Here is a 13,332-nt window from a genome sequence, read left to right on the forward strand (position 1 = left end):
GACTGTTGACCTCAGTCTAAATATCCTTCAGTATTAGTCGATACTCTTTCAGTTATTCAAAAAAAAATTCGAAAAATAATCTACTGGTGTATCCCCCCATGCACCAGTTCAGTGACCCTCCGGCACCCAACATATAATATGCATAAAAAAAAGTTTTAAAAAAATTTCTTGCCCAGTAGAAACCTGAAATAAAAAATATATAAATGTTTTGAGATATCGATGCTAAAACTGATAGTTGATAAATAAAAAAATATATGGACATTTTGAGATATCTTTACTAGAAATACTAGAAATGATGGTTGATAAAAATATATTACTAAGATATCAATCACTAATTTTACTTACATATCTTAATTTGAACTCTTGTAGTATTGGTGAAATCTATTTTATATAAATTATAAAATTTATGAATTTTATCTTTTAAATTATGAAAAATTTACTAATACTGTAAAAATATATTCAACATAAAAAATATAAATTATTTATATTTTACTAATTTAATTAATAATTATTACCATGTATAGTATCGGAGCAAAGCTAGTTCTCTTTTAAAAAAAAACATAAATTTAATCAAAATAATGGAATTATTCAAGAGTTATTACAAAATGTATGTCTTCACAACTTGGGAGGGGAGTATGAAGCTGAGAAGAAACACAACTCATTTAATTTGACATTACAAAAATGGGCACAGGGACTCGCAGTCTCACTAGTCATGTAAGAGGTAGTGGTGTATGGAATGACAATATGTTCAACTCCACAGCAGATCCTACCTCCTTCGAAGCTTTCGTCTTCGCCCGATTTCTCAAGCTTCGCTTGGAGGCATGTCTCACATGATTCGTTGGCTGCCCCGTGCATCTCATTTTCAAGCTTTTCCCACTGAGGGGAAATCTAACACTCGACGAGTTCAGCACCTCATATTGATCTTGTTGATGCAGATTAGCGGCACGCTTCTGGAACCTCCCCTCTTTCCACCTCGAGAACTGGTTCTGCAAGTTTTTTGGCACCTATCGATCAAAGACGGAGAATGAGATGACATGACTTCACCAATATATAGGCAACATGGTAGTTTGTTGTTTATATCATACAAAAATTCAGTAGAGCTTACCAAGGAAACAAGACTATGGTTACCAAAGGCAAGAGAAGATGCTGCAAATGTAGATTTTCCAAATCTGTTACCCTTGTCGTCTTTATTTGTGGAGCTCTGGCCTTGGACTGATCCAAAGCTAGAACCCGTAGCATCATCATCGTCATCATCTTCATCTTCATTTTCATCCTCAGCTACTGGAGGCGTTTGGTCCACTTGTTGAGTTGTTGTTTCAGAAATCAAAGTCCCTTTCTCCTCCTCGACCAGTTCTTCTTCCTCCTCTTCCATTTTATTCTCCTCCTCTTGCTGCAACATCTTGAGCTCCTCATCCAAATCTTCAATGGCTTCTTTCAAATCCATTTCAGCATCCATCAGCTCCATTTCTTTCTTCAACAGTTCCAGCTTAGCCTCTCTGGCTTTCTTCTTCTCTTCGGCCCATTTCTCCAATCCACCCAACATCGACGTCCCTTTATTTTCCATGGATTTGACGAGGCGTATCAGCCAGCTATCCTCTGGAGCACTGACTTCGCGTCCGTAAAATTCATCAAAGCCGAGTGGAAGAAACTCAGCCTCATCGGGGTCGGGTTCTTCGCCCTCCTTTTTAGCAGCAGGCTGCCAAAATAATCTGATTCCGTGCTCCTCGTCATCCACGTAGTCTATAATCCGGCCAGTAGGAGTATGCAGAATCACGGGATCCTCATTGTAGATCAGTTGTGACGGATCTTCAGGATCAGGTTCGGGTTCTTTATTAATCAGCACAAATTCTGGTTCTTCATCTGATTAACGTAACAGCATATCCATGTCACAAACAGAAACTGCAACCAACACATATGTAGTAAATTGAGATATTGAAACATACAATTCGACCACCAATACTCGAGTTCAGAAGGCATGGGTAGGCGAAGCGGAGCTTTATAAAACGAGTTCAACCACAACTCCCTCTCCTGGTCAACTTCATGGACATACATTTTCCAGTAATCTGGAACCTGCAAAATCCGCAATTACTTCACAAACTCGATGCAGGTTTGCGACCTAACAAATTCCTCATCTTGATATGAGAGCTACCTCGTAAAACTGATTGATGAAGCCTGGTGCCATCCATACATCCTCTTCCTCGTATAAATAGGGATGTTGGGGATCAGAATAAGGACCTCTATCTTCTCTGACCACTGCAGGCATTGGCAACAGAAGTCTCAAGTAGCAATAATATTCTCTTGCACCTAAACCACTAACATATTGGTGAAAAGGGAAGGAACTTTTGACACAACTTACTTCCATCGGGCTTGTTGACGAACATACGGGCCTTAGCAGCTGCAACCTCTGCTATTCCTGAATGGAGCTGAAGTAACAAGCTTTAAGTTATCCATATCACAGGCAGTAAAAGTTTCAAAAAGGAATCAGCAGAAAGAAAACTTTGTATTACCGCCGATATTTCTTCATCACACCCATGCTCTTCATGCAAAAGTTCGCCAAAATAGAATCGACCCTGGTCAGGTAAATAAGAAGTTAAAAAAATATATATATACAGCCATATCCAGAGACTGTTCACCATTTATATTTCTCTGAAGTGAAACTATATCAATGACTCAATTGCTATTTTCTACAATATCAAAAAACCTTAAAATCTGACATCTGCTATTGCATATCACTTTCAGTTAGCCCTATAAAACTCTATTAGATTGTCTATGATTGCATTCAGAAAATTAACCATGTTGAACTGACCAGAGCACAGACAAACTTTATTGGTTGATTAGTAGCCAATGACAACTCCGAGATCTATGCACATAAACAATCAGAAAGCAGAGACAATGAAAAAGACGAACGAGGAAAAAACAACAGCAACAGTGAGTCCTCACCCAGGTTGTTCGCTCATTAACTTCATATACACCACAACCATGCATCCTCCCATGTTTCCATTCACCAGCGTATCGGTATCTACCTTTCTCCCTGGCATCCATTATCATCCATAAATCAGATAAGCGAAAATTAGAGAATTTCAGGGAGCAGACGGGACATTCTATCAGATATCATTTACAAACAAAGTAAACACAGAGGAATCAGACAATCACGAATATTTCGGGCAGACCCTGAATTGGACTGCATAAGAATCATAGGATATTCTGTTATTTACACAAACTAAAGGGACGGCAAACTAGCATTTCAAATTTGTCCACTAGGGAAGTCAAAATGAACCAGGAAATATCCTCGTCGTCCAAACTCAGATGCAATTATTGAGTTTGCGAGTTGGACATTTACAGATCTAGTGAATTTTGGGTGTGGAGAGCAAAATAAGATATAGAGCTACCAGAAACTGATTAAATTTTTCTCCAACCTATAAAAAATATACCAGCAACAATATAAGCAGCAGATTTAGGGAAATAGCTTTCTCAAACGAACATTGTGGATGAGTGAGTATCACATAAAGAAAAAAAAAATCAAAATTATTTTGTGAGTTGTTAGTTTTCAGGGAATTATTACAGTATTCACAGCAACAGATAACTACACACAATGAGTATTTCGTGGTAGCCCCAAAGTAATAAGCACACATGAGTCGACCATTCTCTGAAGTATTCTGTTGTTGCACATGCCAGTCCTAAGAGGCTCAGTCTTTTAAATTCCCATTTGCTCATAATGTTTGATGCTTACTTGCATAATCTTTTCCAAAAATATTCTCCTATTGTATGTGAAACCACTACTTGCTCAAGAAAAACATAGTTGAATATAAAGGCAACATACTCTGATTATCTAGTAATGGAGTTTAGACAATTATGTTCTTAATGCAAAAAAGACTTCAAGCAGTATGTAAATGACCTTTAATTAGATTAAGCATGAAAAACATAATCATTTTCAAGCATAATCAAATAGCTGAGCCTGGATGTTGTATAACAGACTCATAGTTAAGCCACAAGGCTATGTGTTCCTAGCTGGTCTGTGGAATGAAGTATATGGCTCCTAGCTCTTCGATTTTTGTTTACCTCAAAACCTCAAATGTATTTCCGATCAAAGTAAAGGAAACTGAATTGAAAATTCGAGAAAATCAATGATAATCAAACTCTTAGGAAATAGGAAACTGGATGATGCTGAGAAGGAGAAGGACACTGAAAAGTTTGCTCCAACCTGATCATAATGTGAGTCAAAAGTTTGACACAACAAGCTTTAGTGTGCTATGTATAAGAAAGAATATACGAGCAAAAAAGAAGGGGATTTTCTGATTTGAAGAATTGAATATAAGACTTACGGCTTCTGTCCAAATTGCCGGATCCACTCATCGTTTTCGTAGAAGGGAATTTCGTACTCCCCATTAGCTAAACGCAAACTATCTTCAATATCCATCTCCAACCATTCTCTATCTTCTGGTGACATGAAATCTCTTGATATGATTTTCCCTTCAGCTCTCATCTTAGCTTCAAGCCTGAATAAAAAGACAAGAATGATCTAAATAAAGCATTTATGACGATGGTTCTGTTTAGCCACTGCTTGTGTGTCATGAGTTCGAAGCAGTAAAAGAAGTACTTGGAACCAGGAATAGGCTCCATTTGGGGAATCTCCACTTCAACCACTCCATGACCTTCCATTTGGTTTTGGAGCCATTCTCCTTCATATCTACATGCAACAATTAGTTCTTGAGATTCTATAATTATAGATACATAAATGCATATCTTAAAGTAAACCAGAGGAGTAGATAAAGCTGAGCATTTCCATAAAGTTTAACGTTTAGGAGAAAATTTAATAATTTGCAAACAAACCTGACTAGGCCTTGCTCAGCAACATAGACACCTTTGCCATGGGCCATATCATCCCAGACAGTACCTTCATACCTATGAAAAATAATTTAAATTATAAACATGGCCGGCAAGAAGTTGATAAATGGAAGTAAATATATGGAAACTCCGTGCTCTCAGCCTTAAGTATGACAATTTGGTCCCCACATTGAATGACAAATTTATACCATGTTATTTTCCCTGTGTTTAGAGGGATGAAAAGCAAACACACCCTTAAAGTATAAATTAGAAGCACTCAATATAACTTCTAAACTGCTCCACTTGTAAGACATGGAAGACACAAATACTTCCCTGGCTGGCTGGCTCTGAACTACATACTACTGCAGCCACAGTTTCTATTTAGGCAGTAGGAGTGGGTTTACAATGTCATAACTAGATGACGAACAGGATACTTTCTAATATGAGGTCAAGCGAAAATTTAAATATGCAATTAAGTTTGAAAGATACACAGAAATTCTCAACATCAACTCGGGAATGAAAAGTAATATCTTGGCTCATTGGTTTTCAACTTCACGAAGGGCATGAAAAGTAATATCTTGGCTCATTGGTTTTCAACTTCAAGAAGGGCATTTGCTCCCGTAGAACCAAAACACAAATGCACCAGAATTTACCTCGAATTATCAAATCTATAATCAAGTATCAACTCTAAAAAGGCCAACACTATCGTTGATCGCTCAAAGAATAGAAAACACATTTTCTTAATTGGCATTTCGTAATACTACCTTATTCTATCTATCTATACACCAAAGTTTCACAGAAGCAAAATTATCTTCAAATTAGTGGCAATACTGAAAATCACAGCAACACAAAATCCAATCCCAATAAGCGAGCTCACACTTGAAAAAAAAAAAAAACAATTGAGAAGGGAACACTCACGAGCTCCCATCCTCGAAAATGAAGCTAACCCAAATCAAAAACTCCTCAATCCTATCCAGCTCCTCAATGACCGCCTTGGGGTTGGATATATCGTAATGATTATCCGGAATCACGGGATAGTACTTCCTATAGGGCACATAAAAGGGCGCAATGGGGGGGTCGCGGCCGGCCTTAATCTCCTCGCTTATCACCTCCACCTCGTCGTCGTCCACCCAATTCGGGTCCCAACCGGGTTTGGTCATCTCAATCGGGGCATCCGCCCATAGCTCCTTCAAATCCTCCTCCTTCCAGTTCTCCGGGTCTGGCGGGAAGTCGAATTGGTCCTCCGGGTACTCGGCGTCCTCCTCCTCCTCCTCTTCCTCCCGCCGCAGCCGCTTTGAGTTCAGAATTCTGGCGAAGCGGCGGGTGTTCACCTCGGGGGTGTTCTCGGCATCGGAACCATCTTCTATTTGCTGAATCGTGCCGTCAGGCCGGACGTAGCTCAGGGGCTCGTCGTCGGAGTCGGAGTCGGAATCGGAGGAGGAGGAGGTGGCGGAGGGCTCAATGGGGGCGGGCTCGGAGTCGGAATCGGAGTCGTTTTTTGGGGTTTCGAAGTCGTTTTGAGCTTCGGTGCTCGCCATTGTTGATGGGCGTGTGTGAGAGAGAGACAGAGAAATGCAGAGAGGAGGGAAGAAGATAAGGTAGTGAAAATTGACGGGGGTTTAAGTTTTTGTCTGTGAATTCACTGCAGCGTGTGCTTGTACCGGCCTGTGCTTCAGTGGCTTGTACCATGGTATTTTGTCAATTTCTTTAGAGCGACTACGATAGAGGTGAATGTCGTCTTGAGAGCCACCCCTCGATAATGCGACTCTACAGATTTTAATTACATTTTGTAGAAATAATGCATTCTAAGAATAAAATAGATATTGAAAATTTTATTAAATTTTAAATCCCAAAATTATAATAATTAAAAAAATTAAAAATTGGATCCTCAACTTTTCGCGATCTTGTCACAGATTGTCTTATGAATGACTAATTGAGTTGGTCCAATTTACTAAGTATCGAGAAAATAATTTGGGCGTTGATTAGTTTGCACTTCGTTTTATCGTGTTAGTTTTCGAATTGTGTTTGTTTTGCTCTTTCTTCACTTTGTGTTTGTAGGTGTTTTGACCAAGTCAAGAGATGGAAATCGTGAGGATTGAAGGAGGAAAAGAAGGAACGAATTCTGTTGAGAGAAGGAAGGAGCAAGAGAAGATTAGGAGAGAGAAAGAAGGAGTTGTTGGGAGCTCCTAAATCAAAGGATGAGTAGCTCGTGAAGACTGATTCTTCCAACTAACTCAACGGCCACTCATCCACTTCCCAACCCACGAACTCATACTTGGAGATCAAGACTTGAAGGTCTATAAATACCAAGGAGGAGTTCAGTTCAGATCACGAACTTGGAGAGAAGATATCTAGCTTTTGAGTGATCTGTGTAGGAGTGTTGTTTCTCGTGTTGGGATAACATTAGCTATAGCATTCTGTGTTTTATTGGGTTTCGGAGTATAGCTCTTGAATCCAGTTTTAGTTTGTTAGTGAGAGTGTATAGTGTTCAATACCTAATCCATTGTAAAGGTATTGAACGTGAGTGTCATTCTCCGTTTAGTAATTTCGCCATAAGGCATTCTTCAAGTTATTTATAACTTGAAGAAATTTTTCCAAAGTTCGGTGTTTATTCTTTTTCCGCTGCATTATTTACTCTGTGCTGTTTGGTGTGTTACTTTAGCACAAGGTTTTCAGTTAGTTCGTGTGGAGCAACACTTTCATATCGTAATCGTCGAACTTATCGGGGACTCTTTCCATTATATTGACGTACTTTCCCTTGTCAGAGGCCGCCGCCGACAACTACCATTCCCTTTGCCGCACTTTGTTACCTTTTGACCTATATGCATGTATAGTCGCGATGCTCGGATCGGTGGATGTCGTCGTATAACCCCTCGGAGATATTCTTCGTGTGTTCCATCCGATGGATGTCGTCGCCATTGGAGGCGAATCATTGAGATTCACGGATAATACGCCACGCCCTGAAGTATTTGAAAGGACTCTGAGTATTGGTTTGGTATATTTGTTGAGCTTGTTGGGTGAATTGGTCATCACTCATGTCGTTCCTCCAAGTAGCTCGAAATTTCTCGTAATTGGCCTCACAAATTTTCACGTCTGTTTGCACATGTTAGAAATGCGACTTGATTTGTTTGTTGTTGCGCGCCGAGGTGCCGAAAGGACGACCTTCGTTGAAGCGCCTCGTGATTTCTCCCCAATAAACGAGTGCATTTTGATCGATACTCTTGATAGCGTTGTGTGTCGTATCGGCCCATAGTGAGCAAATTAGCTCAATCTCCCACGGGGTGTAGCCGGCTCGTGCCTTCTTCGTCTTCGGGAGTGCAGGAATTTCGGCGACTTCATTATCTTGAACGAATTGAGTTTTGTACAAATTGATAGCCTCAAGATCTTGATGGTTGAATGCGTTGGAGGCTTGAGAAAATGGCAAAAATCCGAAAGGACAAAAAGTTGGGATCAATGGCAAATTTGGTTGATTGGTGAACCAATAAAAGAAGTACTATAATTTAGTTGTGGTGTAAAAAATGAATTAATGTATGAGATATTATTAGGAGAAAATAGATTTTTTAGGAAAAAGAAAAAGTTGTTGGTTTTGCAACGGGTATTAAACAAAATAAAAATAAAAATCGAATAATGATTATATTTCGCCAGCGAACTGACCTCTCTCGGTCTCTCTCTCCATCACATTGCCCATCGAGCCTGGGGGCTCTAAAATGGGACGGGACTCGTTGAGGCTCGAGCCTCTTGGTTGAGCCCCGCTGCAGTTGCTCTTAGTTCCATTTTTTAATTGGGGGGTAGGGTGTTTCTTGATGTTTTTTTTAAGTAGAAAATAATATAATGGGGGGTAGGCTGCAAGGAGTTCTTGATTCAACAATAGCATCTAACCACAAGATCCAAAAGATGATTTGGAGAAAGATTAAGCTATAACAGTCTCAAATGAAGCATCGACAGACCTGAACTTGAGAAACACCTAACACGATAATGTTTGAAGATGAGCCTTTGACATGCACTGCAGTGAATAAGAAGTTATGTGCTTGACAACTGGGATGCCATCTTCTTCCGCATAGGGCCGGTCCTGAGGGTGGGCGGCCATGGGCGACGGCCCAAGGCCCCAAAAATTTGAGGGCCCAAAATTTTTAATATATCCTATTAATTATAGATCTTATGTATACTAACAAAATGATTTTGGGCCCAACATAATCATTTATATCTATACTATATTAAAAAGAGAGTTTTCAATTTGAAATCAATTTCAAATTAATTTCAAAATTGAGTGACAATTTTGTAGTTATAATGAAATTGAAGGTTTATGTTTAAACTATATATATTTCTTTTTATTTTCATTTTTTATTTTCTTTAACTTCTTATTTGTTGTTACATTTCTTTCCAAAATTGTGAAATTCAATTAATTATAAAATATTTAATATGCATATCAAATTGAAGATCGTGATAAGAGCTTTAATATGATACTATATTTTATGAAAATATTTGATATAAAATGTAAAATTTATGCATGTTTAAATATTAAAGTTTTATAAATTTCTGTCTCCTCTCTCATCTTTTTAAATAAATATATTTTAAATTCTTTTAAATTAGGAGTATTTTATTTTTAATTTTTTTAACTTATTTTTTTATTTTTGTTTTTAATATCAGATTTTATAATTGTGAATTCTTTTTTATTTTTTTAAGATTCAATTCAAATATATTCAATTAAATTTAATTTTTTATTATATTTATAAGTATAATAATTAAATTAGTATTAATTTTATACAAATAGTAAAAACAAAAAATATTTTCAGTGCATTGCACGAGATGCAAATGCTAGTTGCATTTAAAAGTTAAAGTTCAATTTAAAATGCAAATGCTAGTTGCACCTCGCCGCCGGTAATATATTTAAGTATATAAATTAATTAATATTAACAATACCGGCAGCAGCGCTGTCGGTGATCACCGGAGGCATCCTTGCCACTGGTATTTCCGCCGCTATTTTGAAAAACACGGTCGTCCCCTCCATCGTCGGTGGGCAGCCGGTAATTTTGGCCGCAAATTATACATTTTTTTGTAGTGGTAGTATGATATTATATTAGGGCCCCATTTTTTAATTTCGTCCAGGGCCTCAGTTTTGTCAGGACCGGCCCTGCGCATAACAGCAGCCCTCCGGCAACTCTAACTGGAACCTACTAATTCATTAAGGTAAGTTTCTCAATCATTTAGTACTTACTACATGAGAAACATAACAATTTACAAAATAAGAAACGAATTGTGTAAGTAAGCCAATATAACAGGTGCTTCATCCGCTCGCTTATCAGCTTGCTTTCGTCGAGAGTGTCAACATCATAAGCTTCCAAATCTCCATTCTATGACTTGTCTACAACACTAGTGTGCGCAGACTCAACTTTCAAGCCGGTCCCTGAATAATGAGGCTTTCTATTATCTCCAACGTATTCAAAAGCACATATTAGCCCATCCGTCCATAACTCACATCCCTACACGACAGCTGTTTGTGACTTTCTTGTTTCTTCAGATCATTGCTCACATAACCCTTCACATGATGAATTTAAGAGGCCCAACATCTTAAAAGTAAACGCAGAGAATGAAAAGTGTAGGTATCATAATTCATCAACAGCAACAAGGAGCACACATCATCATAAAAAAAGGTTGCTTTGTCCACTTATGATGCAAGTCTTTCAGCACAACACACAAAACCTTAGGCATTCAAGATGTGATCAATACAACAATTAGGCATACATTTTCCATAAACATGAACTTATCACAACTTACATTGTCACAACATATCCAGATTTAGAAAATTTTCAATAAAACATGAGTCCATATAACGATCAAAGAACTGCCATCTATCATCCCTTATTCCACCCCTTACCGGGATGTTTACTTTGAATGATTGATAAGATATATGATTGAATATTTTTATCCTAAATAGTAGGATTTTTCCAATCTCACCCTTTCATCAATGGGATATGAATCAAGCAAAACTATCATAAATGATAAAAAAAAATTAAGAGCCTTGGAATATCCCAAAGTTTGAATCCATCTAAGTAAACAACGGATTGGCCTTACTATTTTTATCTATCAAAGCTAATCCTCGAAAGTAAACGCTCACTACATAAATAAGCCATCCTGGTTTAGCTATCATAGCACTTAAATTCGCCTCAGCTTCGATGTATTTACCCTACACTTTCAAGGCTACATCAATGGATACAGCAAGGATTGATGATGACACTCACTCTCTCCTTCCCCTCCCAAGATAAGACTTCCACAATTACCTCCTTTTCATCAATAACCAACAAATATACAAGCAAAATTTAATCTACTAAATGAGTATACACACTTTGAATCCTTCCAGGGCTTCATCAAATTGAAAGATTAAATTGCTCGATGGATGCATAACATTTGGATATAGCTTAAGCTTTTTGCAGGGATATTCATAAAAACAGGGATGAACTCAATCATCGATCAAGATTCAAAACATCACAACGCAACAATCGATTACAATATGCAATATCAAGAATCGAAATGTTACCATTTATGCACGAGTGTAAATTTGGGTTCATAAAACATGAGCAATATGAGACAGTATAGTAACAAAGACAGCTTCCTCTTCTTTTTTCGGATATAAACTGTATCTTGTTTTGTATAGCTGGAGAAATGGGGATGGAGAGTTCACCAGAAATTGGAGGAATTTGTTGAAGAAATCAGTAATCTTTCATACGAATTTTGTGTTTTTGTGGCAATTATTGTGATGTAATGCTTATGTTTGGGAATTTGGAAGTTGGTAAGGTAGTTATTCCTTGGAGTATTTGAGATCACAATTGATTCTCAACGGTTAGGATTGTGCCTCACCAAGATAATTATATCAATTTGTTGTCAAATGATTATATGAGCAAATCCTATGTTCACAAGTTTTTTTTTTTTTTTTTAAATCTTCTTAAATTAAGTATGAAGTCTCTTTTTAGCGTCATCTGCTTGATTATTTAAAAGATTGTTCTTGAAAATGAATTATAAATCTAAAGTGGGGCGCAAAAGTCAAGATTTCACTTTGAATGTCTTAGCATAAAAAGAAGCATAAGAATTAACAAATGCAAAAATACAGCCTACAAAATTTCGACTTAAATTGGTCAAAAAGTACATATTTGGATTTGGTATTAACACATATCTAAATGGTATTGAAATATTTACCAATGTTAATACACTTCTATGGTGGCTCCTAGTTAGATAAAGTATAGCTGTAATTATGGAGATCTATCAAGAATCTCTCTTTTAGAAAAATAATTGTGCCTTTCCTTTTATATTCCTCTTTTTTATTTATTTATTATTCTTAATTTTTACCGACGATTTTATTGACAGTGTATTGCATTTTACAAAAAAGTAAGTCTTCCGCTACCTGAATTATAGTTATTTTCGAAGTTGCTTTTTATTTGAGAAAAAAGAATGATAAATTTTGAATTCTAAACTTCACTATTAATATAAGAGGTGATAATTGTTTAAATGGAAGGAATAATTGTTATTTGTTTTGTCGACGTGAACTTTTCATGGCGGCCAAAATTTGCACGAAAGTTTAACTAATAACGTTATATGTGTTCCCTTTGATGTTATAACTGATAATTATTCCAGTCACATTAAATTTTAATGTATGTAGCTAGGAAAAATGTGTATATAATTGAACTACGCTAATGCCATGATGACCTAATCAGTCGAATGCAATTTTAATAACTGAATTCAGGGATTATTTGGTTCAAGCATATAAATGAAAAAAATAATGTAATCCAATAAATGAGAGGAATAATAATAATAATAATAATAATAATAATAATTATTATTATTATTATGTGTTTGATTTCACAATGAAAATGAATTAATAATAAGAGATTCTCTTTCTTTCGATTTCTCTTTATTTTGAGGAGTAATAAAAGCATCCATATTGGTGTTACATGATAGCTTACTTTATGAGGGGGGACCACATGGTGTAAAGAGGCTGCATTGGGGTTACATGATAGCCTACATGATTTTTTTTAGTTTTGATTTTTATGCTTTTCACTTAAATTTAATTGCTCAAATTTAAATAACACATTTTACTAATAATTAAAATTCCATTAAAATAAAAAACCTAAAAATTACATAAAAAAAATAAAAAACATAATTATAAGGTGAAGGAAGAAAGTGAGGAAGAAGAAGAAGAAGAAAAGGAGAAGATAAAGAAGAGAAAAAAAACAAAAATAAAATAAAATAATTGAATGGTCAAAAGTTTCGATTTTTTTTAATGGTGCGTGTAAAACACGCGCCTATTTTTAACGGCCGAACGGGCTACACTTTAGAACGTGTAGCCCTCGTGTAAGGGAGGGCTGCATCGCCTTACACGATGCGAGCCTTACACGAGTAGGCCGCTATCGTGTAGGCGATGCGGATACTCTAAATTGATTGATTAAATTATCATTAAATAAGGGTAATAATTAACGCATTACTCTAACTAAACAATAAATAGTAGTCCAATAAAGA

At 36.7% G+C, this 13,332-nt stretch overlaps 1 protein-coding gene and 1 long non-coding RNA gene across 2 annotated transcripts; both read right to left on the reverse strand.

Annotated features, from left to right (window-relative positions):
- Positions 1 to 552: 552 nt before the first annotated feature.
- On the reverse strand, positions 553 to 6,493 carry LOC131012219 (protein TIC 100). The gene is made up of 11 exons (XM_057940126.1): positions 5,743 to 6,493; positions 4,831 to 4,902; positions 4,598 to 4,687; positions 4,323 to 4,496; positions 2,941 to 3,031; positions 2,508 to 2,570; positions 2,357 to 2,423; positions 2,150 to 2,253; positions 1,944 to 2,070; positions 1,106 to 1,860; positions 553 to 1,004 (listed from the first exon to the last, which is right to left on the reverse strand). Exons 1-11 carry the CDS (start codon positions 6,360 to 6,362, stop codon positions 711 to 713), a joined length of 2,457 nt encoding a protein of 818 aa, XP_057796109.1. The 5' UTR covers positions 6,363 to 6,493; the 3' UTR covers positions 553 to 710.
- Positions 6,494 to 9,983: 3,490 nt separating this feature from the next.
- Positions 9,984 to 11,758, reverse strand: LOC131012220 (uncharacterized). The gene is made up of 2 exons (XR_009097236.1): positions 11,360 to 11,758; positions 9,984 to 10,391 (listed from the first exon to the last, which is right to left on the reverse strand). It is a non-coding gene; the product is annotated as an uncharacterized LOC131012220 (long non-coding RNA).
- Positions 11,759 to 13,332: the final 1,574 nt, after the last annotated feature.

The sequence above is a fragment of the Salvia miltiorrhiza genome, chromosome 2, assembly GCF_028751815.1.
Source record: "Salvia miltiorrhiza cultivar Shanhuang (shh) chromosome 2, IMPLAD_Smil_shh, whole genome shotgun sequence".
Lineage (NCBI taxonomy): Eukaryota > Viridiplantae > Streptophyta > Magnoliopsida > Lamiales > Lamiaceae > Salvia > Salvia miltiorrhiza.